The sequence below is a fragment of the Sciurus vulgaris genome (assembly GCF_902686455.1).
Source record: "Sciurus vulgaris genome assembly, chromosome: 5".
Lineage (NCBI taxonomy): Eukaryota > Metazoa > Chordata > Mammalia > Rodentia > Sciuridae > Sciurus > Sciurus vulgaris.
The window spans coordinates 52819426-52845349 of record NC_136465.1 but is presented as its reverse complement, the minus strand read 5'-3'; the positions used below and the strand labels follow the sequence as shown (position 1 = coordinate 52845349).

The following is a 25924-nucleotide window of genomic DNA, read 5'->3' as shown; positions in this document are numbered from 1 at the left end:
GATGAGCATTTGTCAGAATCATCACAAAAACAAAATTGCTAGACAAGCCCTCCAATCTAAAATTGCTTACAAGTTGTTACACCTGAAAACTCAAATTCCCATTGGTGTATGGACTCTGAAAGACAGACTACACCCTGCAGTGTTCAACATCCTGAGACCAGTAGCTTCTCTTTCCTCCACCCATAGTACCTCATTCCCTCCAGGGACACAGAACAACCTCTCTTCCCTCAGCCTCTGTTCCCAAAAAAGGAACAAAAAGTAGCTGCCAATTCTTCCATCCTAAAGAGTCAAAGCTCCTATATTATGCCCTTCAAGAATAACCGGACTTCCCAACTTTGTTATAACTCTGCAGGGGTTGTCTCCATTCTGAGCCACATATTTAAGACATCAGTCACCAAGTGGAAGAAATTTGAGGGGATGAAGTGGTCTCCAGTGCCTTTGTCTCATCTGCCATGTTTCCCTCTAATGATTAAGGAAAGCCTTTGAGCTTATCTTCAGGGTCACTGGTGGAAAGAGGAGCTGGGACTAACACACCCTGCCATGTATTCCTGAACAAAATATCAAGGATGAGTAATGACAGATAAAACAAATAGAGAAAATCCTTGAAGTTTCTAGGAAATGAGTCACACATGAAAGAAGAAAGAAAGAATGGAAGGAAGGAAAGAAGGAAGGAAGGAAGGGAGGGAGGGAAACAGATAAGTAAATAAATCTAGGAAGCAGCTATGGTCTGAGAATGATATGCCTAACCCCTTACTTCCTACCTCACATAGACAAGATTTATCTGTCACGGCCTGACCTCACATCATACAGGCTCACACTCTGTGGTTCTGAAAATCCACCCCAAGTCCAGAAGGGAGTATCCTCAGGTTCCATGACCACAACTCTGAGGCCTGAGTGGGCAAAGCTGTCCTTACCTCGTAATGGGCCACGCGTTGAGATTCGGATATCAGTTGTGCACTGCACACCTTGCAGTAACTGTCTGTAAATAAATCCTGATCAATATCGGAGGACTTCATCAGGCTAAAGGAAATCAACAGAAAAGAAAAGAAAAGTGAGTCCATGGCTTTGATGTTCATGCAAGGCATTTAAGAAGTGCAGTATAAGTCTCTACAAATATTGAAGTTATCTTATGGACTAACTATAAAAGTATATAGTTCATACTTGTTTCATAAATTCCCAGTAGGGTTGTTGGTACCTTAAAAAAATAAGAATCTAGCTTTAGTTTTTCTGTTCAAACAAACCAGACATGTATTTAATTCTTGGTCAAGGATTTATGTGAGAGGGTATATACATGTGAGGTATATTAAGAAAATATTATGAAGCATCCATTATATGCAACAATAAGAAACAGCTCAAAGGAATTTTGTTACATCCACACAGTAAAACAAGATGTGACTCCCAAATCCAAATTCAAGTCAAATCCCTTTTGAGAGAATATTTAATTATATAAAAAATTTTGTACACAAATGGTATGAATCTACATTGTGTACAACCATAGAAATGAAATGATGTACCCCATTTGTGTACAATGAATCAAAATGCAGTCTGTAAAAAATTTAAAAAATAATTTTAAAAAGTTTACCATAAATAACAAAAAAGATTTACAGTAAGCGTGTGGAACATGGTGCTGAATTTATTTTTAAATATAGATACATAGAAAACATTCTAAGAAGCTTTAGGAAAATTTTAATATCAGTTATATTTCAGAGATTATAGATAAATATGCTTTTGAAATTGTCTATTTATTTTAAATTTTATTTTTACAAACTGCATTTTGATTCACTGTACACAAATGAGGTACAACTTTTCATTTCTATGGTTGTACACAATGTAGATTCACACCATTTGTGTAATCATAATGCACACTCTGCTTTTTAGTCAAGAAACACACTCTTCATCAAGAGTTTTATAAGCAATATAATATTTAGTTTTGAGTTCAATAACTGCATATATGAAATTAAAAACTATAGACTAAACTACGACTTTCTTTGCAACCTCATACCTTGTTACATTGGGAGACTGTTACATGCTAATTTACACACTTAGGGTTGCCAAACACTATCAAAGCCACCTTCACCAGTCCACACAACTGAACCCACAAGGGTAAATAGACATATCCTCCGATTACAAACCCTACATTAAAATGTAGCCAAGGATCCCATGCTTGTGAAAGTGATCTGTCAGAATTGTGTCTTATAGCAGCTGAGGGTCATGTTACCACTCAGAAACACACACCAGTGCATCAGAATGCCCACAAACTCCACTCCATTTCACCTACTGTATGCCAGGTAAAAAGTAAAATCTGTGCCAGACAGCAGTCTGTTTGGAGAAGCAAGAGAAACTTAGATAGCAATAATGTGGTATGCACATTGGCATTCTTATTCCAGTGCCTTTGTTTCACCTGTAAGCTTGTCCAAGATCACATTGATGGCTACTGGATAGGAAGAAATACTGCCTCTTGCATGATTTCGCTTTCCACATATCAACTCCATTCCAGGTCTAATGAAACCAGGTGATGTTGAGTGAGTCACTCAACTGTTCATGCCTCAATTTTCCCCATAAAAATCAAGATGAAATAGTTTACATGCCTCCTCAGAAATTTCAGTGAAGATCAAATAGAGAAATATATAAGAAGGCACTATATAAAGTCTAAAATTCTCTGCATTTGTAAGGAAGTGTTATCATATTTTTAATGACAATCATATTGCTGGTAAAATATTGACCAAGACCTAAGCAATGCAACCCAATGTAAGAACTGTGGTCCATTTAAAGTGACTTTTAAAACCCTCTAAATAGTTAAGCCGTGTAAGTACAGTATCTGTCTGCAATAAAATCCTGTTTCCTTAACAACTGGAAATTCTCTTTCTTTCTATGGCTTCACTATAATGTTCCATTCAGAGGGCATTTGTTTTCAAAAATTCAAAAATAGATTCTTCTCCTGAAAGACAATAGTAAGTACCTCTGATTTTTCAGTACTCAGAGCAACCAATAATCATGCCAGATACTTAAAACCACTGAGTCTCACAGCTGATGTGGACATGTTATTTCTGGAAGCATCATTGTTGGCAGATGGCTCAGCTGGCCTGGAGTCCAGCACCTGCCATGCCTTAGGGTCACTACTCCCTCATGAGGCAACCTGTTCCAGAGAGGATGGAAGCTCTAACTGTTAGTTTTTTCTTGGGTTGAATCAAAATCCGTCACACCGTAGCTTTCATGAATTGTCTTAGATTCAGCACACAATGGTTCTATTCTCCCTTTTTCATGAGACATATTTCAGGTTTTTGAAGACGACTCTTTCCTATCTATTCCCAAGTCCTGCTCTGCTTCATCATCTTGTTTTCTATTTCACCATCTTCTAAAGCAGTGCCTGGAACAGAATGGGGCACTCCAGAGAGAGTCTACCTGGGGAAGAGGAGCACAAATCCAGATGACCATCCAAACATCAACGGCCATTTGTCGTGGTCTCTACTCACATCCCAGAACGAACATGGAGAAAAGGAGTTTTGATGATGAGAAAATGTAGTACAACATTTTGAAATGTCAAATGGGAAAAGAAAACTTAGTAAAGTATATTTTTAAAACCAAGTTTCTATAAGTGGTTGTGTTTAAATATGATCGTGTTCTCTGCTATTTCTAATAAAGAAGAGCATGAAGATAGATTCATGGGTGACCTGGTTAATAGGAATCTCCAAACTCCCTGTACACTCCTTCCTCATTATACAACCAACTGCAGAAATCAAACACTGTGAAAGGATATTCAAGGTACGCGATGGACCGAGTGAGGCCCGTAGGAGTCTGTGTCTCGGTAAAGCAGCTGTGCTGCAGAAATAGCTTTAAAGGCAGAATATAAAATGTGTATACTAAAAAAAAAAAAAAAAAAAAAAAAAAAAAAAAAAAAAAAAAAAATTCAAAGGCAGAGAAAATATCATGGCTTTTTCCACAGTTTTATATAAGAATATTGATTTGAACAAGTCCATATGTAATAAAAAAGGCAATAAAGGCCCTTCTGAAACCTGAGACATGAATGAAATACTTTAGTAAGTTGAATTCTAGTGGGAGGCAATTAGTGGACAAGTGTCAGCCTGGCTTGTGCATAAGACCTTCCTCCAGGAAGAGAACTCTCTCCATGTAGGTCGCTTTAGACAACCAGAGTCTGATTTATGACTCAAAGCCTGGAGTTCTCAGGGGGAAAGTTGCCACTAGTTCCCCTCTCCTAGTTTGTTTGGAATGAGAATCTCAACCTCTCTGGTTTTCAGCATAGGAAAAATGGTAAGAAAAATAAAGGCAAAACAGACAGTGCTTCTATTTAGCCTTATCCATGGTCCTGATGAGTCCTTGCCTCAACCAGCAGCTGGTCAATTCACACTCTTCCATCACAACCAATGTATGGTGACATCCACACTAGGAACATGCTTATTGTACAATACCATAAGATCTTGGGACATGGGCATGGAGACAAGAATAGGAGAAGAAAGGAATCTAATTTCCTGAGTTTGAACCTGATATGCAAAAAAAAATGCTTTCTTGTTGCTGTCCAACCCCAGAACATTTCAAAAGTGCATTCAAAAGCAACCATGGAGGACTTGAATAATTTCTCTGTCAGTCTTCAGAACTCACAGAGGACAGTGCCACATGTAATTTAGTTAGAAGGTCCAGAGCAGAGTGGAGGCTGTACTAAAGTCTGATCAGATTCTCTTTTCCTGTCCCAGGGGTCTATTCTTCAGTAGATCCATTATTGTGGGTAGCAGTGACAGTGTAAAAGTCAAATGTGCACCTAGATATAATAAATGAAGTAAATATAGAGGCTATTAACTTTTTATTCCATAAGGGTTATTGAGAATCTACCATGTTTGAGGTTCAGGGATAATAGAAGGCGCAGCCAGACTCCAAATTTTCTTGAACTAGTAAATGAGAACACACACACACACACACACACACACACACACACACACACACACCAGTACCTAAGATACAGCATGCAAGTGTTTTGGTCAACTTTTTTTGCAGCTGTGACTAAAGGACCTGACCAGAACAACCATAGAAGAGAAAGAGTTTATTTAAGGGCTCATAGTTTCAGAGATCTCAATCCATGAACAACAGGCTCCATTTCTTGGGGCTTGAGGTGAGGCCGAACATCATGGCAGAAGAGTGTGGAGGAGGGAAGCAGCTCACATTATTATCAGAAGCAAAGAGAGACTCCACTCTCCAGATGCAAATATACACCCCAAAGCCACACCCCCAATGAACCACTTCCTCCAGTCACACCCCATCTGCCTCCAATTACTACTCAGCTAATCCCATCAGGGATCAATTTACTAATTAGGTTAAGGCTATAACCCAATCATTTCTCCTCTAAACCTTCTTGCATTGTCTCGTGAGCTTGTGGGGGGTTACCACATTTAAATCATAATAGCGAGTGTAATTTTACAGGTGAAAAGTGCTTGAAAATTGGAGAAGACAGAAGGGATTATCAAGAACTCTTCCTGTACATTGTATAAGAGTTGAAAATTTGAGGATGGGTAGGATTAGCAGGGAGGGGAATGGGTTTCAACTCAGAAGCAATTCTCTTCTATGCTACAGAGAAAAATCTTATTACCAATAGGCATAAGAAGATACACAGGATGGGTAGTGGCAGAGCTAATTTGGGATAAAATACAACATGGGGGGCAGAAAAACATCAGAAAAAAAAAACTCAAGACTTATATGGAGGAAGGAGAGACTAAGGGAAAAGAGCCTAGTCGTAAATAATTTCCATATGCAACCAATAGCCTTTTTCAGGGTTCTCACAACTGAAGCCTTCCTTTTACCTCCTCAAGAGAAACCCGGGGCTCCATAGAAAAGACTAGTGTTCTTCATTTCATTCTACTTCTGATGGTGTGAAAATAACTTTTCACCAGAGATCTCAAAACCCATGCAGGGCTCTTCAGAGGACAAAGATGCTAATTCCCATTCAGGTCTGGTTGCTTACCAACTAGATTGTTCATCATATCCCATTCCCTCTGAGCTTTGGTTTCTTCACTTGTGAAAGAGGTTAAAAGTTCTCACAAGGTTATTGTGAGGATTAGAAATGATGTACATGAAGCATCAAACAGACGGTGGCACATGGCAGACACTCAAGAAGCCAATATTACCACCATTCCACCATTATTAGTAATATTATTAACTTTATTTTGTCATTCTTATTTTTGGAATGATGCTGTAAATATTTAAGAAGAGAAATAAATAGAACTATATTGGAAGCTAAGAGGGAAGATAACAGAGCCGGTGTACTGAAATCATAGCTTTCATTGCTATTATAGTCTTTTGTATTAACAATATAATCCTCAGAAACGGCCTGTTTCCACTGAAATGCAGCTGGCAATGCCTCCTGCCAGCTGATATGCATGCCTTGTGCCTATGAAGACCCAGCACTTCATAAAATGCCTAAAATCTATTTTTGTTTCCAGAAGGTGCTGATAGGAGCAGAGAGTTTGATTACAACTTTGACCCACCCTCTGTCCCTCCCATTAGTGCTCATTGTCCCAAAACCTGCACCCCAAGGATACACAGGAGAAGCACATGTCATCCAAGTCTGGCAGAGGCCCAATCTGAGCACACAGTCACTCACTGTGGCTTCTCCAAGGTAGCCACAGCAATCATGCTTCTTGGGTGGCATCTCCACTATCCCATTCTCTAGTAGGCAGAAGCCCCTGCCTTAGGGACCCACTGAGTCAGGCTTTGTCATAGACTGGGGCATTTTTCACTTGAAAGTTCATCCAGGAGCTCTAATAACCTGCCTTCCACCCACTCTCTTGCCTCACTATTCCTTTAAGGACAGTATTTAAAACTCATGTCATCCTCAACCAAGGAGTTCCTCCTGCCCTTAGAACAGGGGTTCTGAATTTCCCAATTACCACTCATTGTGACATTGTGAGCTCTTCAGCATCGGGTTTGTGTCTCCTCTAAAGATGGCCTCAGGTGTGCTTTCCTCCTTGCAAAAATTCCTGACCTGCCAGGCATATTTTTCTTAAGTGCTGCCTGAGCTGGGTTTTGCACTCAGGGCCTTATTATATGCACATCACCTGGTTTAATTCCCTCAAAGAGATTTGTAGAAACACCAACCTCCTTTTATACATGAGAAAACAAAGTTTTAAGGGCTGAGTTACTTGCCCACAGGTCACCACAATCTATGTGGTGGTCAGTTTTTAAAGCAAGGGCTGAGTCCTATGCACACAAGTTTAACTTCTGCCCTGGTCTGCCTTCCTCAGTGAGGGACAGGCCATCAGTCTGTTTTCTACTTCCTCAATCTACGGATACTAAAAACTACTAAAATGAAAGTCAAGAGTAGACATCCTACATAGAATATGATGGGGCCATAAAAGCCAGACTGTCCAGGTGAATGAAGCCTTGGAAGCTGCCTCTGACCTCAGTGCCCCAACTACCTTCTTTGTGTATGCCTGAACCAAGCTGGAATCCCACTAACATCTTCCTCAATATTCTGCTTCTGCTTCCATAAAGAGTTTGGACCTCTGCAAGCTGACCACTCTCAGATTAGGACTCACTGCTACCCTTCCATGTGGGCCAACACTTCAAGAAGGCTCTGGATGCCCTGCCCAGGCCAGCTGGCTCCTCCTCTCCCACTTGGGACTTGCCACTATATACCACATGCCCAACACCAAACAGCTGTTCTTAACAGCTCTGACCCTCTGCCTCCCAGAACCCTCTTCATTGTTGATGCACAAAATGGTAAAAATGCCACGAATTTAAATTAACCACCTCTGATTATAAATGTGAAATAGATGTGAAGCATTCCACTGCTCTTTAAAGTTGCCCATATTTTAAAATTATTAATATCCAAAAAGCTGCTGAAATCATTGACTTATTAATATTAGAGAGGATAAAACTGTTCAGAAAGGGGGTAAACCTGGAAATGAGGGATAGCCCATCTTTAGCACTTAACAAATAAGCAAACCTTGGTCTGCCTCTTTGTTTTCCTTTTGAGCTTTTATTCCCTGAACCCTGGAGCATCTTTTGGTGCTTTCATGGTTATGACCTGATTTTTGCTCCTTTCCCCTTTTGGGTTCCTGCCACTGTCTTTCCAAGGCAAGTAAAAACTTCTTCCTTGCTAGAAACAAAAATTCTTCCTTGCTCCCACACAACAAAAAGGGAAAGATCTGGGAGGCAAACAGGTGACTTCAGAATACATCTCTGCACTGCCCACCTGCAGGCTCCACCGATGCCCAACAACCTGAGTGGAGCCTGAGTGGATGGGCTGGAAACAGGGACCTGCTCAGGCTCCATCATAACTCCCTCCAAGTAAAGGTGGGTTAAAGCAAGCTGGTTGCCGTGGCAGCAGACCAAGCAAAAAAAAAAAAAAAAAAAAAAAAAAAAAAAAAAAAAAAAAAAAAAAAACAACTAAGAAAAGTACTCCAGAAATGAAAGTGTATTGGTCTTCTTTGAAATCAGGCCAGAGAAAGGGGGCAGCATGCAGTCAGTGTTACAAAGCAGCACATACGAGGATGTCTAGACCCTGGTCTCAGTGCTGTGGACACCAGCACCACACAGGTCAACAGACAGGAGAATCATCCATGCAGTGGCTGAAAGCAGGGTGAGAGGCAGATACATGACCAGCTTGAAGACTTTTTCTGTTTCTAGGGATGGGAACCTTTTTTTCTGAGCTGGTGCTGCCTGCCCTATTCCTGATGTTGCTCAGATAAAGGAATTTGGCAGTGAAGGCCCCTTACCATTCATTATCCAGATGCAGGTGCAAACTCTGCTTTTGAGCCTGAGCTTTGTTTAAAGGGAAAGAGAGAAAGACACTCCCCACACCACTCCCTTCCCTTGCTTGGCATTGCCAGGAGCTGCAGAGCTGACTCACACCACTTGAATAATTGCCTTTTAATGGCACCATTTTCTTCACTTGTAAAACCAGGCCCTGTGATTCCTGACTCAGAGGCATCTGCCACTGCTGGGCACACACACTTCACCCTCGGCCCTGGGCAGTGGAATCATATCTGTCAGTCTTGCTCACATATGGCACAGGCTGGCCTGGTGGCATCTGGAAAGGAGGGCAGCAAACACAGCGCCAGCTCACAGGAGGACACTCTGGGCCAACCTCTTTGGGCATACATATGTGCCTGGTTCCTTGCCACTTCTCCCCTCTCTGATCTCTTATCCTTTGTCTAAATGGGCAACTTTGAATCACAGATCCCAGATGGCATGAATGGAGTTGGTGCTGACCAGACAAGCCCAAGGCTTCAGATTTTCTATGTAATTCTATATAAATTCCTCTGATATTAAATAGCATTCACCAAATGGCCTTTGCCTAAGAAATTACACATCCTCATTTGGATTCTTTCTTTTGTCATTAAATGGATTTTATCAAGCATTTACTATGTGCCTGGTGCTGATCTGAGTATGAGGTGTGCAACTGTGAACAAACTTACAAGGTCCTGATCTCATAGAGGAGGTTCACATCCTGGGATCCAGCAAATTCCATTCTACATAAACACAGACAGGCTTTCCCTCTTCACATTAATAATATATTCACACCAGCTGGAACACATGACTTTGGCACTCTCACATGTCATTCATGTCATTCCAGAATCTCTTCTTGCCCCCTTGGTCCTGGCTAAGATTTCAATGCTGAATCTTTACCTGACCTAACAAGAAGACTGGGGATGCAAGTCCCAAAGGCAAGCAGGACTAGCAGAAAATCCAAAGAGGAAAATCTTTCTATCTGAGTTTTCTAAAGGTCTTTTCAGCATCAGCTTTGGGGAGATCCTGAGGGGTCTGACAGTAACAAGCCTGTTAGCACCCAGCTGGTGGGTCTAGGCAGGGTGATGGAGTACTGTCGTCAGGGAAAGCACCCTTTGCATTTGTAGGACACTATTGGATAAACTCAAGCACCTTCACCAATCACAGTGGGTTAGAGGCATTAGCTATGTCTTTCTGCAGTTTCAGAGAGGAGTGTGGGTGGGGGTGGAAATCTTGAATTTTCAATTAGGTTACCACTTGGAGTCAGAGCAAAAACAGAGCCCACATTACAGGAAGAAAGTCAAAGGCAGAGGAAAAATAAAATAAAAAGATCACTAACCCACAAAGAGAAAGAAGGGAGGGAAGGAGAAAATATGAGGGAGTAAAACATGCTTCTTATGTTTTCTGTCTCTCATTCCATCAAACTAAAAGGGCTGTGCACCCAGGCGGAAAAGCCACTCGCATTTTAAAGAATAGGCTCCCACCCTCCCCCACTCAGGAGAACAGGAAAGTGGATTCCTCACTTTGCAACACATTAGCCACCTGAATAAAGCAGGTGTATGCTCAAGATGGGTCGAGCTTCCTAACAAGCTGAAAGACCACACAACCTTCTTTTTAACAGTGGATGCAAGCCTTCAAAAATGCAGTTTATAAATAAGTATTCCATTACTGTAACTTGTTTACATGATTTATCTTCACAAGACTGCCCCTACTGAACCAGACAGATTGAGGGCAGATTTAAATGCAGCTATCACATCCAGGATTTGGGTAGGCACAGTTCTACACCTGTGTCCAACTGCAGAGGGAAGCACAGACAAGACAGACCAAGCTGCTGCAGGGAAAACTATTACTTTTTTTTGCATCCATACTCTGAGGCTGCTGCATGGACTGTCAGTCAACCAGCAGACATTTCCAGCTCCCTTCTTTATTACCACATACTAATTTGACATGGCTTCTCCAGAGAATCCAAACTGCTGGGTTCTAATTTGTCTCCTGACCTTCCTAAAATCAGAAAATATGGAGTGGTATCCTGGAGTAGCCAAGGTGCAAGATTCAGGAATTAAAATATTTGCAAGGGTAGGGGAAAGGACTACCTATCCATGAACTGATAAATGACTGTAAATCTTCCCCTTCCCTGCAATCCTTCAACCAGAATTTCCTTTGGTTTGAGATCTTGTGACACTTCATGCTTTTGGACACAGCAAGAAGTGATGAAAGTAATGAGGGATTTCAGCGACCATGGAATAGTAAGAATGCAAAGGTTATTGTATACATATTCTGCTTATTAATAAGCAATGAAGGAATTAGTGACAATTAAAATATCTGGCTATTTAAGTGTTGGGGAAGGTCTGAACACAAGATCTTTTATAAATTTTTGAGAGGACAATAAGTTGAAAGTGAAGCATTATCTTACCAAAATGAACAACCCAGCAACCACACTCCTAGTTGCAGGCATAAAAAAACCCTTGTTCATGCACAACATGAGGCATGTAAAGGAAGATAATAGTAGCATTATTCAAATAGCAAACCTGCAATCAGCCTGCATGCACAGCTACAGGAGAGTGAATGAATAAATTGAGATATAGTCACAACATGAATGAAGCACAACAACACACCAGAGTGACTGATCAGAGTAAACTAATATTCACAAGTAAAGCAAGTGCAAACAGCATGTATATAAGTCTTTGTTGTAAAGTCAAAACAATTAGAATAAAAATGTATGCATCTTGGGGAAACAGATAAAATACAATCCTAAAACTGTCCATTTTGTGAGGACAGGATTCAGAGTGATGACTACCTCAGGTGGGGGAGGCAGAAGGATGAGAAAGAACCCCATGTCCAGAAGTAAGTTGAGGCTTATTGTGTTATTAAAGATGGTAAATGATGAGAGATGATTGATTGATTGATGATAGATAGATAGACATTATGACAAATAGTTTGGATACGAGGTGTCCCCCAAAAGCCCATGTATGTAACAATGCAGGAGTATTCAGAGGTGAAATGATTGGATTATGATAATTATAACAAATCAGTAGATTAATCTATTTGATGGATTAATTTGAAAAGACTACTGTACTGGGTGGTAACTGTAGGCAGGTATTATGTGGCTGGAGGAAGATCTCTCAGGTTCTTTGGGGTTTATATTTTGTCCCTAATACATATACATCTCTCTTTTCAACTTCTCTCTCTCTCTCTCTCTCTCTCTCTCTCTCTCTCTCTCTCTCTCTCTCTCTCTCTCTCTCTCTCTCTCTCTCCTTCCTGACTGCCATAAGCTGAGCAGCTTTTTCCACCATGCCCTTCTGCCATAATGTTCTGCCTCATCTCAGACTCAGAGCAATGGAGTCATCCAACCATGGACATGAACCTCTGAAACCCTGAGCCCAAAATAAACTTTTCCTCCTCTAGGTTGTTCTTGACAGGTATTTTGGTCACCAAGATGAAAATCTGACCACCACACCATATTTGTACTAACCATGAGAGATGACTTTCTAGAAATGAATTCTTCACCCTCTGTGTCCAAGATTCAGGATATAGGGATTTTTTTGTTTGTTTTCTTTCCTCCAATCACAAAAGATTAGACTGAATTTCTCAATCTCCCTGGAAGTTAGTGTGCCATGTAACTGACTTTTGGCCAGTAGATTATATATGAAAGTGATATGCACATTTCAGGCCTAGTCCTTAAAAATCTGCAGTGTGATCTTGCCTCCTCTCTCCCTTCTGCAGGCTGGACTCTACTGCCCTGGTCAACCTTGAAAGGCAAAATGTTGAAGATGTCATAATCTCTGAAAAATCTCAATCCCTGAACATGGAGGAGTCCCAAGTCCCCACTCTTGTTGTCCACTAAACTTTATATGACTGAGAAAAAAACTCAATACCAAGCCACTCTGATTCTATATTTTATCAAGCATTACCTTAACTAAGTCGCTTTGAATATAAGGAGCTTGATACTGCTGGAAAAAAATTACACAGAAGTGCACTTTTTACCTAGTTAAACCTCTTATGTGCTTTATGGGGGAGTTGGAAAACGTCAGAGACTTTCAAGGGTCTTAAACTCCAGAGATTAGACTCCTACACTTGCCTCTTTAACTCTGTGCTCTGGGAAATGGCACTAAACAGCCCAGACCTCACAGAGACTGCTTATTCATGGCAGAAGCAATCTAGTCTTCATTTGAACACAATATAAGTTATGGGGTCTAAATTGAAATAATTTGTGAAAATAGATGGCAGCATTATTTTAGGACAGACCTGTGTACTGGTGTATTGACTAGGAGTAAGTATCTAGGTACCCAAGGCACCTTCCAGGAAGGCTGCTCTCTTTCTAGTTTTGAACAGATTGGTCCTACTCAGCCCCTGGCACCATGGTGTTGGTGTCTTGTGAAATCTGCTTTGCCATCTTGTGAGGGGGCAAATGGAGCAGATGGTCATGACCACCGGGATGCCAGGTAATGAGCAAGTGCCTCACATCAGAGTATCCGGGTCTTGTCACCCAGCCAGAAGTGACAGCTCGGCCGTCTGGCAACAGCCCTGATGTTGGGGAGGAGGCACGCAACTCAACACTCCTGTTCTTAATGTAGTTACACTTTCAGGTTCTTCCCCAAAGTCAAGTCTTCTCTGCTTTTCAGCTGAGGTAAGCAGAGGTTGGGAAATGTTTCCAGGAAATGAGATTGTATTAATGTGAATTCATCACCTGGCTAGGCAGGGTTTAGGCTGTGGGAAGAGTGGGTGCATAGATATGGGATGGCAATGCCCTTCCCTTGCCCCTGCTTACTCTCCCCATCATTCTGCTCCAGTTCTACACTGGCCTCCTGACTGACAGGGAATAGCCAGCACCTCCATCCATCCTGCCCAGACTGACCTTCAGTCAAAGATGCCAATCCTGCTTTCCTCCTTCCTCTCTGCACTTGCTGGGAGGGAAGGTGGAGCTGCTCTGAGGAAGAAAAGCCCAGTGTCATGGAAGAATGGCAAGGAAACAGAGAACATGTGGGCTGACAGGGGAAAAAGGAATGAAAGGTGAAGCAGGTCAAAAGGGAACGAGACCCTGGCAAGCTGGAGTGGAACAGAGTGGGGAGAGAATGAGGTCACATCCCACAACAGAGACAGAAATTAAAAACATCACAACACCAGACAGGGCCTTAGGACTTGTCTGGCCTAATCTTTTCACATTCACAAAGTAGACAGAAAAAACACACCCAGAGGATGATGGGACTTATCCACATTCTCCCTTGTAGGTAAAAGGAAAAATGGGAAGACCTAACACTTAAAACAACATTCCTCCCCTACAACTCACTGCCTAGTCCAGAATACTTACTGCTTTCCTTTCAGGAATCATTTGGGGCTAAGAAAAACAAAGTCTAACCTTTTAAGCTTTGAGAAAATAAGACCCATGTAACTCTGACCAGTGGAGGACAAAGGTACAGAGATGCCTAATGAAAACCATCTTCCAGGTCACACCCAGAGAAGCTATGGAGGGGCTGAGAGCAGGAGGAGCAGGTATTTGGGCTGGGGTGTGTGACATTTTGTCTACTAGTAAAGTCTAGATACCTCTGACATGTGAAGATGTCAGGTTGAGAGTAGGAAGTAAGTTTAAGTACTGATTCCATCTAAAACAGCACTAGCAATGAATTCTTATTGTAAGCAGTAATTCCTATTTCTCGCTAACAAAGAATAGGAGGCCATTCTCTCAAGTCAATGAGCTGTGACTTGCTTACTGACTGAGTGGCCAGGGCCCAAAATAAGATGAAAACTCAGAACATTTTATGGTGGACAGGGAGATACACAGCCCCCACGTGCCCATTCAAGAAAGAATTCCTTTCTGGGCATGGTGAGGCATACCTATAATCCCAGGAACTTGGGAGTCTGAAGCAGGAGGAGTGCAAGTTGAAAGCCAGCCTCAGCAACTTAGCAAGACCCTAAGCAACTTAGAGAGACTCTGTCTCAAAATTTTTAAAAAGTATCAGGGATGTGGTTCAGTGGAGTAAGAGTCTCTGAATTCAATGGAAGATGGAAGGAAGGAAGGAAGGAAGGAAGGAAGGAAGGAAGGAAGGAAGGAAGGGAGGGAGGGAGGGAGGGAGGGAGGGAGGGAGGGAGGGAGGGAAGGAAGGAAGCCCTTGCCCAGGCTGAGGGGACTGCAGTTGACCTTCATCCCTCAGCAGTGAGCCCCTTCAGGAATGGCCTCTGCTGCCCATAGCTGCCTCACCCACAGCTCCATAGTCACTGGCTAATAATGCAAAGGTGAAAGGCCCAGCCACTGCAGCTCAGCGTGGGCTAATACCAACAGGCCATCTCAGCTCCAGAACTAAATTTAGATTTGATCAAGACTCCTGTACCTGAAACCCAACTTCTTCCTCTGCTTACCCTGACTTCTCCTGCCCTGTTTCTCCCCTCCACAGGCATCACTCCATGAACACTCATCACAATCTACAAAATATATTTGCTAGGAAACCCAAGTGTGGCATGTCATCTTGCCTGCCTTCTCATGGGATGGACCTCACATGGTAATCCCACAGCAGACCCCATCACATTAGAAATTGACAATATGCTAAATCCTTTAGCCAGAGACTATTTCAATTTCCAATGCCCCAGAACTCCTCCAAGAATTCACAAACTTGTTCTTGGAGTAGCATTTATTCAATACTGGGCAAACAATTGTTTTGGATGATGTTGTATCCTGAGATAGGTTCAGCACTATTTAATAACATGAGAGAGAGAGAGAGAGAGAGAGAGAGAGAGAGAGAGAAATATGCCAGCACTGAATCCTAATTCCCATTCTTTTGATCTCGTCCCCAGTGTAGTTACAGTTACTATCATACCATCTGACTCCAACTGATGCTTCTAAGTTCCATAATGTCAAATAAGTCATATTTCAGTAACACTTCCTACCCACTGCTAAAAATAGTGTTTCTTCCCACACAACTATTCCTAATGAGATATTTCAAGCCACCTGGCACCCAGGGGAGTTCCTTGGTTAATTTTCTATGGCACCCCATGAAACAGAAACTGTACATAATCGAACCCCACTGGAAGCTAGTGTCGGGTGCAAAAAAGAGAGCGAGCTCACAGGTTATCTCGTCCTAAAAGAAGAGGTATCCTTAGGAGATGTCATTTGACCCACAGTCAGCTCCACCCTAGGGTAAAACTGGGTACAGTATAATGTATTTTTCCACAAATACACCAAGAGAGGAGCCGGCCCCACTTGCTGATTGGCCTTCCCCCAAGACCTTGAAGGCTCTTACAGTTTCTGGTGAGAACCAGTTTGAAACCTGAACAACTGCTAACTCCTCCTGAGTGGAAATGCATTGTGCTATGTTGCACTGTCAACCAACTCCAGGCATTCCAGTCACCGTCCCTGAAGACGTGCCCTACTCTCTCTCTCCTCCAAGTGTTCTAAAACATGACACTGTGTTTCTGTCTTCATCACTCAGTGTTAGAGAGCCTTTCCCAGGGGGCCTTTCCTCTAATCTCCCCATGGCTGGGTCAGGACCCCTTTCTAGGTGCCTAGTTCTCTGGGTACACTTATGTCTAGTGTTAAAATACACTCCTGCAAAGATGTGTTTGGTTTCCTGCTTCACTTATACACTGTGAGCCCCTTAGAGGAAGGAACTATCTCTCCTCTCTATAATCAGTATCCAGCACCATTCTAAGCACTTTAGCTGGATAATAAATGATAAAAATAAAAATATAATAAAACCTAATAAAAGAACAAAACTAAAATGCACTGGTGTGGTCAACCATGCCTAAATAGGACTTTCTGTTTCTATTCTTTGAGACTTGTCCTGAAAAATGTTAAAAACATCCCAGAGAGTAGTCCTAAAGAGAATAACTCCAAAAGCACAAGAGGGCATATCTCTGGGCTGTCTGGGGCAGAGCCTTCCCCACAGAGAGCCCAGCATCATTCACCTACTTACAGACACATGCTAGTGCCCAGGGTCAATGTAAGGGGTCTGGTCTCCAGTTAGAAAATGATGCCTCTGTGACCAGGAGCAGGATTGGGAGGAGAAATCAGCATAAGGTTTTCCCTCCCCTTCCATAAGTGGAGCTTACTGGGTCTTAGCTGAAACTGGATGTGACACTAAGAGGAAGAAGTAAATAGGTTCTCTGATGGTTAGCAGGGGCAGCAACATCCGGGGCACTGCATGAGCTCACTAACTCTCCCTCTTCCCACCAAGAGTACCTCTGCTCTGAGATACACTTCTCCATGGCCTTAGTTTAGCTATGCCCACTACTCAGACTGTACCTGTGGTCCTGAGAAGATCTACTAGATGCTCATTTTCACGATTAACATTTTCACCAGCTCTTAAAGATTTTGTTTCTAAAAATAAACATTAAAAACACATCAACTAAGTTGAATCCTACCTCCTAGAACTTGTGAACATAATGTTGTTTGAAAATAGGGTCCTCATAGATGAAATGGAGATGAGGTATCCTCATAAGGAAAGGGAAATATGAGCACTAATACACAGGGGAGAAAGCCAAGCGATGACAGGCCACGACAGGAATGATGAATCAATTAGCCAAGGAATGCTGAGGATTGCCAACCAGCAGGAAGAGCTATAAGAAACAAGGAAGGATCCTTCCTACAGCTTTCAGAGAATCACAGACCTCTCAGCACCTTGATTTTGGACTTCTCACTTCCAATACTTTTAGAGAATTAATTGATGTTGTGCTAAAGTACCCCTAGGTGTGACACTCTGTTACAGCAGCTCACAGACAATAACAACCATCTTATGCCACTTTCTATAATTCCACATAATAATTTTATCCAATCCTCACAACTATCCTGGGAAGTAGAGCTTGCTGCCATGGAGGTCTATGTAACATGCCCAAGGAAAGGTCAGTGTAAGGCCCATGGGACTAGCATAAATAGGTCAGGGATTCAAATCAGTGTTTCCAACAGCTTTTCCAGTGTTTTAAATCAAATTGTTGTTTCAGCATTTGTTGTTGTTGTTTTATTTTGATTCATTACACACAAAGGGGGTACGACTATCATTTCTGTTTTAAGGGTCTTCTAAACCTTATCAAAACATTTAAGTTATCTTCTTTTCTTAGTATAATTTACAATTCTGACAGAATCCCAGATCTCCCAGCCATGAAAGGCAAAGTCAGTTGCAGCTGCAGCCTGCCCAACCTAGTCTTAGAGCCTGTCTGAATTCCCGCATCTGATTTGGGGATCAGGAGAAAGCAGTCTTTAAAAGCTGTCTTCACCTGCCAGTGTCATAAAGGGAGTCCATAAGCAATTAGACACTTCTAATCACTTAATTCCACTTTAAATCTGTGCAAGAAGAATGTAATAATTATAGAGCACTGATCTGACTAGTCCTTGGCTGGTCTTCAATCAACCACAGTCCTACAAAATATTATAGAACTTCTCCAAAGTATGTGTAGACACAAAATTGAAGCCCTGGGCAGATAAGACCAGGAAACACTTTAGGTTTCCTTCTGTCTCACCCTTCTGCATTAAGTTGAACAGTTCCAACATGACCCATTGCTATGACCTTGATTCAAAATGTGAACTAGAGCCCTTTAGTTTATCACAGTTCACATTGTGTGACCCTTCGGGTGCTGCTCAGCATCAGGCTCCAGGACAGAGACCCCAATGCACAGTTGACCAACTGCTAGCTGAACCAGAGATGGCATCTCCTGGACCCTGTGTGCAGATCATTCCAAGGTGGAATTTGTATGCTGGAAAATAGAACAGAACTAGGAAGGTGGGGGAGACATAGAGAATTTGCTTTTCCAAGGACCAAAAGGTTTACCAAGGACATGGATTCTCCCTCCATCTGCTGAACTAATCTGTCCTCTGATCTTCCCCAAGCAGCCACAGTAAGCTCTAAATATTTCAGGACTTTATCTCCAAGTACTTAGCATGTCTGCAGTCATCATCACCCACAATTGCTATTCTGTAGAAGGGCATTATTTATTCAACAAGTGCTGACTCTAGGTACTCAAGTGTCATGCCTGAGAGCTCCTTGTCTATTTGCTGGGAAATTTGTGTCTGTAAGTCATCAACATATCCTGGCAACATTAGAAGCTCAAATGGAGACCATCCCAAGAACTATCAGAGAAATGAAGACTGGTAAAATGGGTTTGAGACTAACTTTGATTTTTAGTTGGTTGGGCAATTGGGGCATGATGAGAAAATAAATAAATCCAGCAGGGCAGTGCACTAGTTTTTATGATTTGTCCCTTTCTTCTTTTCCTTCTGGTTTATAAGCCGAGTACACAGTACATCCAGAAAACCTGAACTCATATAGCTAGAAATAGAACAATTTAGCAAAAGTCCAACCAATCAGTTCTGAGCATCTTCATTAGCCTAGCCTGGGGGACTTTGAAAAATGCCCAAGGATTCCATCAGCAGACCTAATAATTGAAGAATGACAGAAGAGGGAATTTTTTTTTTTAAGGATCTAAATGAAGTAATAGTTTATCCTGTGTGATGATTAATTTTATGTGTCAACCTGAGTTTAAGAGATGCCCAGATAGCTGGTCAAACATTATTTTTAGTGTTTCCAGAAGAGCTTAGCATTTGCATTTGTAAACTGAGCACAAAAGATCTTCTAATCACCAATGTGGGTGGGTTGTAATAGAATAAAAAGGCAGAGAAAGGGTGAATTTTCTTTTCTGCTTCTTGAACTGGGACATCTATCTTCTCCTACCCTGGCATACTGGCACTTCAAATTCTCAAGTCTTTGGACTTAAACTGAATAACACCACTACCTTCCTGATTCTTAAGCATGCAAAGGGCAGATGGTCGGCCTTCTTTTGGCCTCCATAATCTCAAAAGTAAATTACTGAAATAAATCTCCTTATATATGTGTAATATATGTTTGGAATGTTTTTTGTGCTACAGGGGATTGAAACTGGGGCATTCTAACCAATTATACCCCCAGCCCCCCCCCCCCCTTTTTTTTTAGACACGGTCTCACTAAATTGCCTAGGCTAGCCTTGAACTTGTCACCCTTCTGCCTCAGCCTCCGAAGTAGCTTGGATTATAGACAAGTACCACCGTGCCCAGCTATGTACAACAGATATACATATACATATCTCCATATATATTTTGTATATGTATATTTATGGTTTATATATATATATTTATGTATTTATACCTATTTACATATATATATGTTTTGGTTATCTTATCTCACATTAAACAGATGAAGAAACTGAGGCCTAGGAAAATGAAGTGACCTGCCTAAATGTCACAGTCTGTGCCAGAGTTAGGGTAATAACTAAGGCACCCATAGCATGGGTGAGGGTGGCAACCATAAGGTTCTTCCAGAAAGGAAGGTGACTCAGTGCCACAGTCTGTACACAAACATCACTGAGATGAAAGCAGGCACTGAGTCCTCTGTCTCCTGAGAGATTCAGTCTGAGTTAACATGATTGCAGGGACCCAGGTAAACCTTCGAGCAGAGTATCAACCACCAATAAATCTAGAATTAAAAACCCTGACAGCCTCACCTTTCAATTAGTTTAGTTCCCCCATTTCTATGGGACTTGGATTATCTCCTTAAAGAAATGTGTTGAAGCCCTGGGTGTGTTCCCAGATCAATATATCCAAATGACTCCAAAAAGAAAATTCTAAGCATCTTCATTATTATTTCCAACAGCTTTGTTTCTCCAGAGAAAACACTCTTATATTGAGATTCAACACCTTGTTGGTTGCCTACAAAAGTAGACAAAAAGTGAAGTTATTGATGAGCATCTCCAGGCAATTAAAAATACTACCCTCAGGTGTCTGATCTCCCTCAGACTTTGTGTGCCAACTGATGACTTTTCTGCTTCTAAAAGATAATGTAACCTTCAGTGCAGTTGGTGAAATGGTCTATCAACTGGCAGGTTGTGGCAGCCTTCTGAAAAAATATAGCAGTGTCCTGTAATTTGACTGCAGGCAAGACAGTTACTTATGTTCAGGAAAGATAGTCCTAACATAGCGAGAACCCCAGGAGACCACTGGGAGTACATGGTGAAAATCTGTGTTGACTGTCCCAAGGAATCACAAAGAGCCTGTTATGAAATGTTTCAACCTTACAAGCTGAATGTACTTGCTAGTTAAAAAAAAAGAAGAAGAACAACAACAAATACAACTACAGTTGGAAGAGGCATTGAGGGTAAAAATGTATTTAACAAACATACAGCCAAGCATCAATTAGGATCAGCCCACAAAGACGGCAAGATGTCAAGAAAAGGACCAGCCAACTGACAGATGGGCTCCAAGCAGGGAGGAAGCAAGACTTTTCCTGGTTTGTGAATCCTGGAATTCAGGGGTTTGGACTTGAGCCTCTTTCAAACCCCATGGAGACCAACTCTACAATAGTCTTCCTGAGGCATTAGGAGAAAGAGCAGCCAGATCTGTCAACATTTCACTAAATAGTCTGCAGACCAGTCGGCTAGTAATTATGTGTGAGCTTTGCTCCAAATGGGCTCCCCAAATAACACTTACTCTTTTTCTTGTCTTATACCTTTTTATGTATTTCTCTCCCTCATCCATCCATCATTGCTTCCCCAACCCAATACCAGCCCTGGAGGAAGACACATTCTCTCCCATTTCCAGGTATCCTTCTTAACATGCAGGGAGAACAAAGGTCCTGGAGCTTGTGAGGACAATGGAGTCCTGCTCCACCCTAGGCAAGGCAGCAGCCACCACACAGCTCCTTGAGATACCTCTGAGCTGCCTGCCTCTGGATTTCATAATTAAAGTCACTGGATGTTTGATCACCTCCTAGATGCAAAATAATGAAAATCTCTGTATTGTTTGTTTTTCATTTCCTTTGATAAATGTCGAAAACAATTAGGGAGCCAAAGGAGCCTTGTTGATTGAATCAGGAAATGCAGATGCAGGGGCAGCACAGAGGGAGGGTGGAGACTTGGAAGGACTCACCCAAAGGGCTCTGTTGGAGGATGACCTCACAGGAAAAGTTGGCACTGTTCTCACAACTGTTCCAGGACAGAAGAGGTCCAGGCAGATCTTTGTTTTATAGAAAAAAGTTGAAAGTGTTAAGTTCTGGCAGTTCTGTTTGGCTTTTAAGGACACCCCTCCTGTGACAAAGAAGTAGGGACAATCAGCTCCACTAAGAAAACGGCCTCTCTAAGTTTCAGTCTCTCCATCTGTAAAATGGGATTTTTTGCTCTACTTGTCATACTAAGATGTTATGAGAATTAAACAATGTGTTTTACATGAAGATTCTCCTCCAACTACAACATAGTATAGGAAGTCCATCAGTTGCTGGCATGTTTTTGCCTCCCTGCATCTTAAGACTGCAGAAGCAGCAAGCTTGACTGGTTCCCAAAGCAGTTTGGTCTCTCCAGTTAAAGCAAGGAACACTGAGAAAGGACAGGGAAGAGGAGGACGCGGAAGGGAAAAGGGTATTTCAGGGAAATTTCCACATCTTCCTCTCCAACATATAAGATGCTCCCAAAGTCCTCATACCATGGACAAGCCCTTGCACATCACAGACTACCCGCCCAAGGGTCTCCATTCATTAGCAAGGGTAAGTAAAATCCTCCTCTTATCTGGCATGTTCCCTATAACTGGGCTGTGGGGGACATGAAGGCACCTGCAGAAGTGACCTCTGAGTAATTTTCCCGGGCATCCCTCTGTGGCAACTCTAGTCCATGCACCAAACAAATGTGGACTGAACCTATCTCATTCAAGCTAGTGTCTGCAGGGCTCTAATAGGAAAACTGAGGTCAGCCCTTCTCTGCCTCCAGAGAGTGCTAACATACCCATGGATTATGTGAAATCATTTTGAAACCACACATGATGTGGCCTCTAATTTTAAGCCTCAGACTTTGTCTTAGACCCACAGGGACCAGGCAGCCTTCCAGTAGTGGATAATTTCAAAAATGATGAGAGGAACTCTACTGGAACTCTGGATTTACTTTTCCCTTCTGTCTACCTGCTCATGCCATTAGCTGTTCTGGGGTACAAGCTGGTAATCCTAATAGAAGAAAATGAAATCCAAAGGACTAGAGAAACCAGGAGAAAGGACTTCAAGTGGTAAAAAATAAGTCTTTAAAAGAAATAAATCTGTCCCAAAGCAACAATAGGCCACAAGAAAGAATGCAGTCCTAACAGTAATGTGTCCCCTCTTCTCTCCCTGGATGTCATATTTTCCACTCTCTGACCCAGAGTCTGAACTTGTGGCCAGGGTTGATCATATCAGGCATTCTGGGTATTCCCAGAACATATTTAAATTAAGTCATCCATCTCCAAATAAATCATCACCAAATAAGATTGATTATTTTCCATTGTTTGGAAGGATCTGAACCTTTTGAAGAAAAATGAGAAGTGAGCTGGCATGAGTCAGGTAGCAGTAGAAAATAGGGTAAGAAAATGCCCTGGCTTTGAGGACACACATATCAAGGTGTGAATGTTGATTTTTTTTTTTTTTTCCATTTGCTAGTTATATAACTTTAGGGAAATCATTTAATCTCTGAGTCTCAGGTGACTCATCTGTAATATAGAGAGAATAATGACCACATCATAACATTGTGAGGAGAAAAAAATAATGTAAAGTGCCCAGGAGTTATTGGTGCAGAGTAAGGATTAAATAAATGGTAATTACTATTACCTTTATTCCTACCAATGCTATTCCATCTTGGTGGGGGAAAAGGGTCTACTGTATTCATCCATTGCCTTCCCCAATTCACAAATCCCTTTTATGGTTTCTGGTTCCATAAAAAATGAAGTCAGGACCTGTATCGTTCCAACCAACCTCAAAGAACCTGCTTCAGAAGGGACTGCAGACTCCAAACCACCAAGGAAACCTCAGAGGTCTTCTGCAGGTCACTGTGCTCTGTTCCTGGCAGATGGCAAGTCCTGCAGGGAGCCTGACAAGCTGCTGTCAGGCTGGTGGTACTACCCCATGCTGGCATCGCAGTGGCCAGGTCAGGACTGCACAGCTGTCTAGAAGAAGCCAAGCCTGCAAATCTAGGTACAAATAAGGTGGGGGTGGGAGAATATGTGGGAGGAAGAAGTGAAGCCTGTCAGCCTCATCCTTGATCTGCAAGGGCCACTCCTGGCCCTAGGACACTCTAACACATAACCACCCTGCTTTTAATCATCTTGTTTTGTTTTGCTTGTTTGCTTGCTTGCAAGCCTAAGGATGAAACCAGGACCTTACTCATGCTGGGCAAGCACTGTACTACTGAGCTACACCCCCAACCCTGTTTTCATCATCTTTAAACCAAACAAACATGGCCAGTCACTCCACAAGGAACAGTCTTTCCTTCTGCTTTTCCTGAGTACTTTCATTATTTACTTGTAATATATTTATAAGTAATGACATTTCTCCACCCACCTCTCTCCCACAGATACAGGAAGGAGGAGTAAGATAAAATGCTCTAAGCTTCCCAAGAGAAAGAGATAAAAGATGTTATTTTTATGTCTTTTGGGTTCCCACATCTTGCAAAATGGTTACGGAATTATGCCACCTGTCCCCTAACAACACACAACTATCCTGATTGTTTGAAATTTTCCTATACCTGGGTCACCCTCCACACAGCCCCCACAATAGGGTGGGGAGAGAAGAGAATTCACCCAGATGGCATTATTCATTCTGTCAGCACCATGATGGTAGAGAAGGATAAACATGATTTTTCATTATGTGCATCTCAGTTACAGGAACCTCATTCAACATCTAGATCAGCATCTTGAACAGAGTAGGTGCTTGCCCAGTATCTGCTCAATTAAATTATATGTTCCTGGACAATCAATGGGGCTCAAATGTGATGGAAACTCAAGGAGAACTACTGACATCTGCAAGTTCACTGCCCCCACAGGTCTCCCAACCAGTAACTGGTCCAACCATTCACCTAACTGCTCAGAACAGAAACCTAGGACCCCTCCTGGATAGTTCTCTGCCTCCCACTCACATTCAATTTATGAGCAAGACATAATGTTTCCACCTCCAGTGTAGACTCTGATAGGGTTTTACAGGTGTCAGAAGAATACCAAGAGCCCAAGTTGCTACCTCCTCTCATGTGAACTACTGCAAAGTACTTTGATGTTCTCCCTGCCTCATCTTGCCAATGAAAATCAATCCATCCTCATGTAACAGGTAAATTTAATTGTCAATGGGATTCTATCATTCACTCCTTGAAGTATGGAAAAACTTTCTAAGCATAAGTATAAACTGCAGACCCTGGCTTGACCCAGGCCTTACACTACCTGTTCCCTGTCTGCCTCTCCAGCCACATCTTCCCCTGCTCCCTCCTCGCTCTCCTCCCTCCAGCTGTACTGACCTTCCCAGGATCATCTCAAAAGCACCCACCTCATCCTTGGAATGCTCCTTCAACCAAATTCCACACAGGCACCATCTAACGCTCTCTATCCACAAGGCCCTCTAACTTATTTGTTCTTCCTAGGAGCACACATCAGTACATAAACTGATGTGATCTGTTTATGTATTTGTTGTCTAATTTCTCCCCCAAACAAACTAGATCTTTAGGGGTAGAAGCTCCATATGTTTTACAGGAATGCTGTCAGGTACAGAGAAGGTTCCCAATAAATATCTGTGGGTCACTGAAATTCACCTGCTAAATCTAGTGCTATCACAAATGCCCAAGTTCTTTCTCAGTGAGTTTAGTTGTGCACACTCATGTATATTTATAGATCACATTGAAGGAGGAGGGAATAAAATTCTCCAGAGACATTATGTAAACCCTCACCTTATAGCTATCTTCACAGCTTAAAAGTTTGCAAATACAAATATTCTCTTCTTATAGAATATTCTAGGTCAGCAGTTCTCAAACATTTTGTATTCAGGACCCTTTAACACATTTAAAAATTGTTGAGATTCCAAAAAAGGTTTTGTCGATATGTATCATCTATCTGAATTTACTGTGCTCAAAATTAAAACTGAGAATTTTTAAACTATTTGTTAAACTATTGAAAATAGCAATTATAAAACCACTGCACATTAATATTCATAATACATTTACAAAAAAAATGAGCTACATTCTAAATACAATGTGGTACCCTAGAACAGAAAAAGGCCAGTGGTGACATTAGTAGAAAACTGGTGAAATCAGTTAATGGTTATATGCTAACATTAGTGTCTTAGTTTTGAAAAACATACCATTGTCATATAAGATGCTAACCTTAGGGGAAACAGTGATTTCTTTCTAGAAAATCTGTACTATGTGTGCAACTTTTCTTTAAATGTAAAACTATTTTTTTTAAAAACTT

The 25924-nt window shown here is 41.8% G+C and overlaps 1 protein-coding gene across 3 annotated transcripts in view; it reads right to left on the bottom strand.

The window, feature by feature from the left end:
* ZMAT4 (zinc finger matrin-type 4) overlaps positions 1 to 25924 on the bottom strand; it is a 451010-nt gene that overhangs the window by 378356 nt on the left and 46730 nt on the right. For all 3 annotated transcript variants that reach the window (XM_079142182.1, XM_079142183.1, XM_079142184.1), the window contains exon 2: positions 915 to 1020. In XM_079142182.1, the coding sequence (XP_078998308.1) occupies positions 915 to 1016 (102 nt within the window). In that variant the 5' untranslated portion in view covers positions 1017 to 1020. The remainder of the gene's footprint in view (positions 1 to 914; positions 1021 to 25924) is intronic.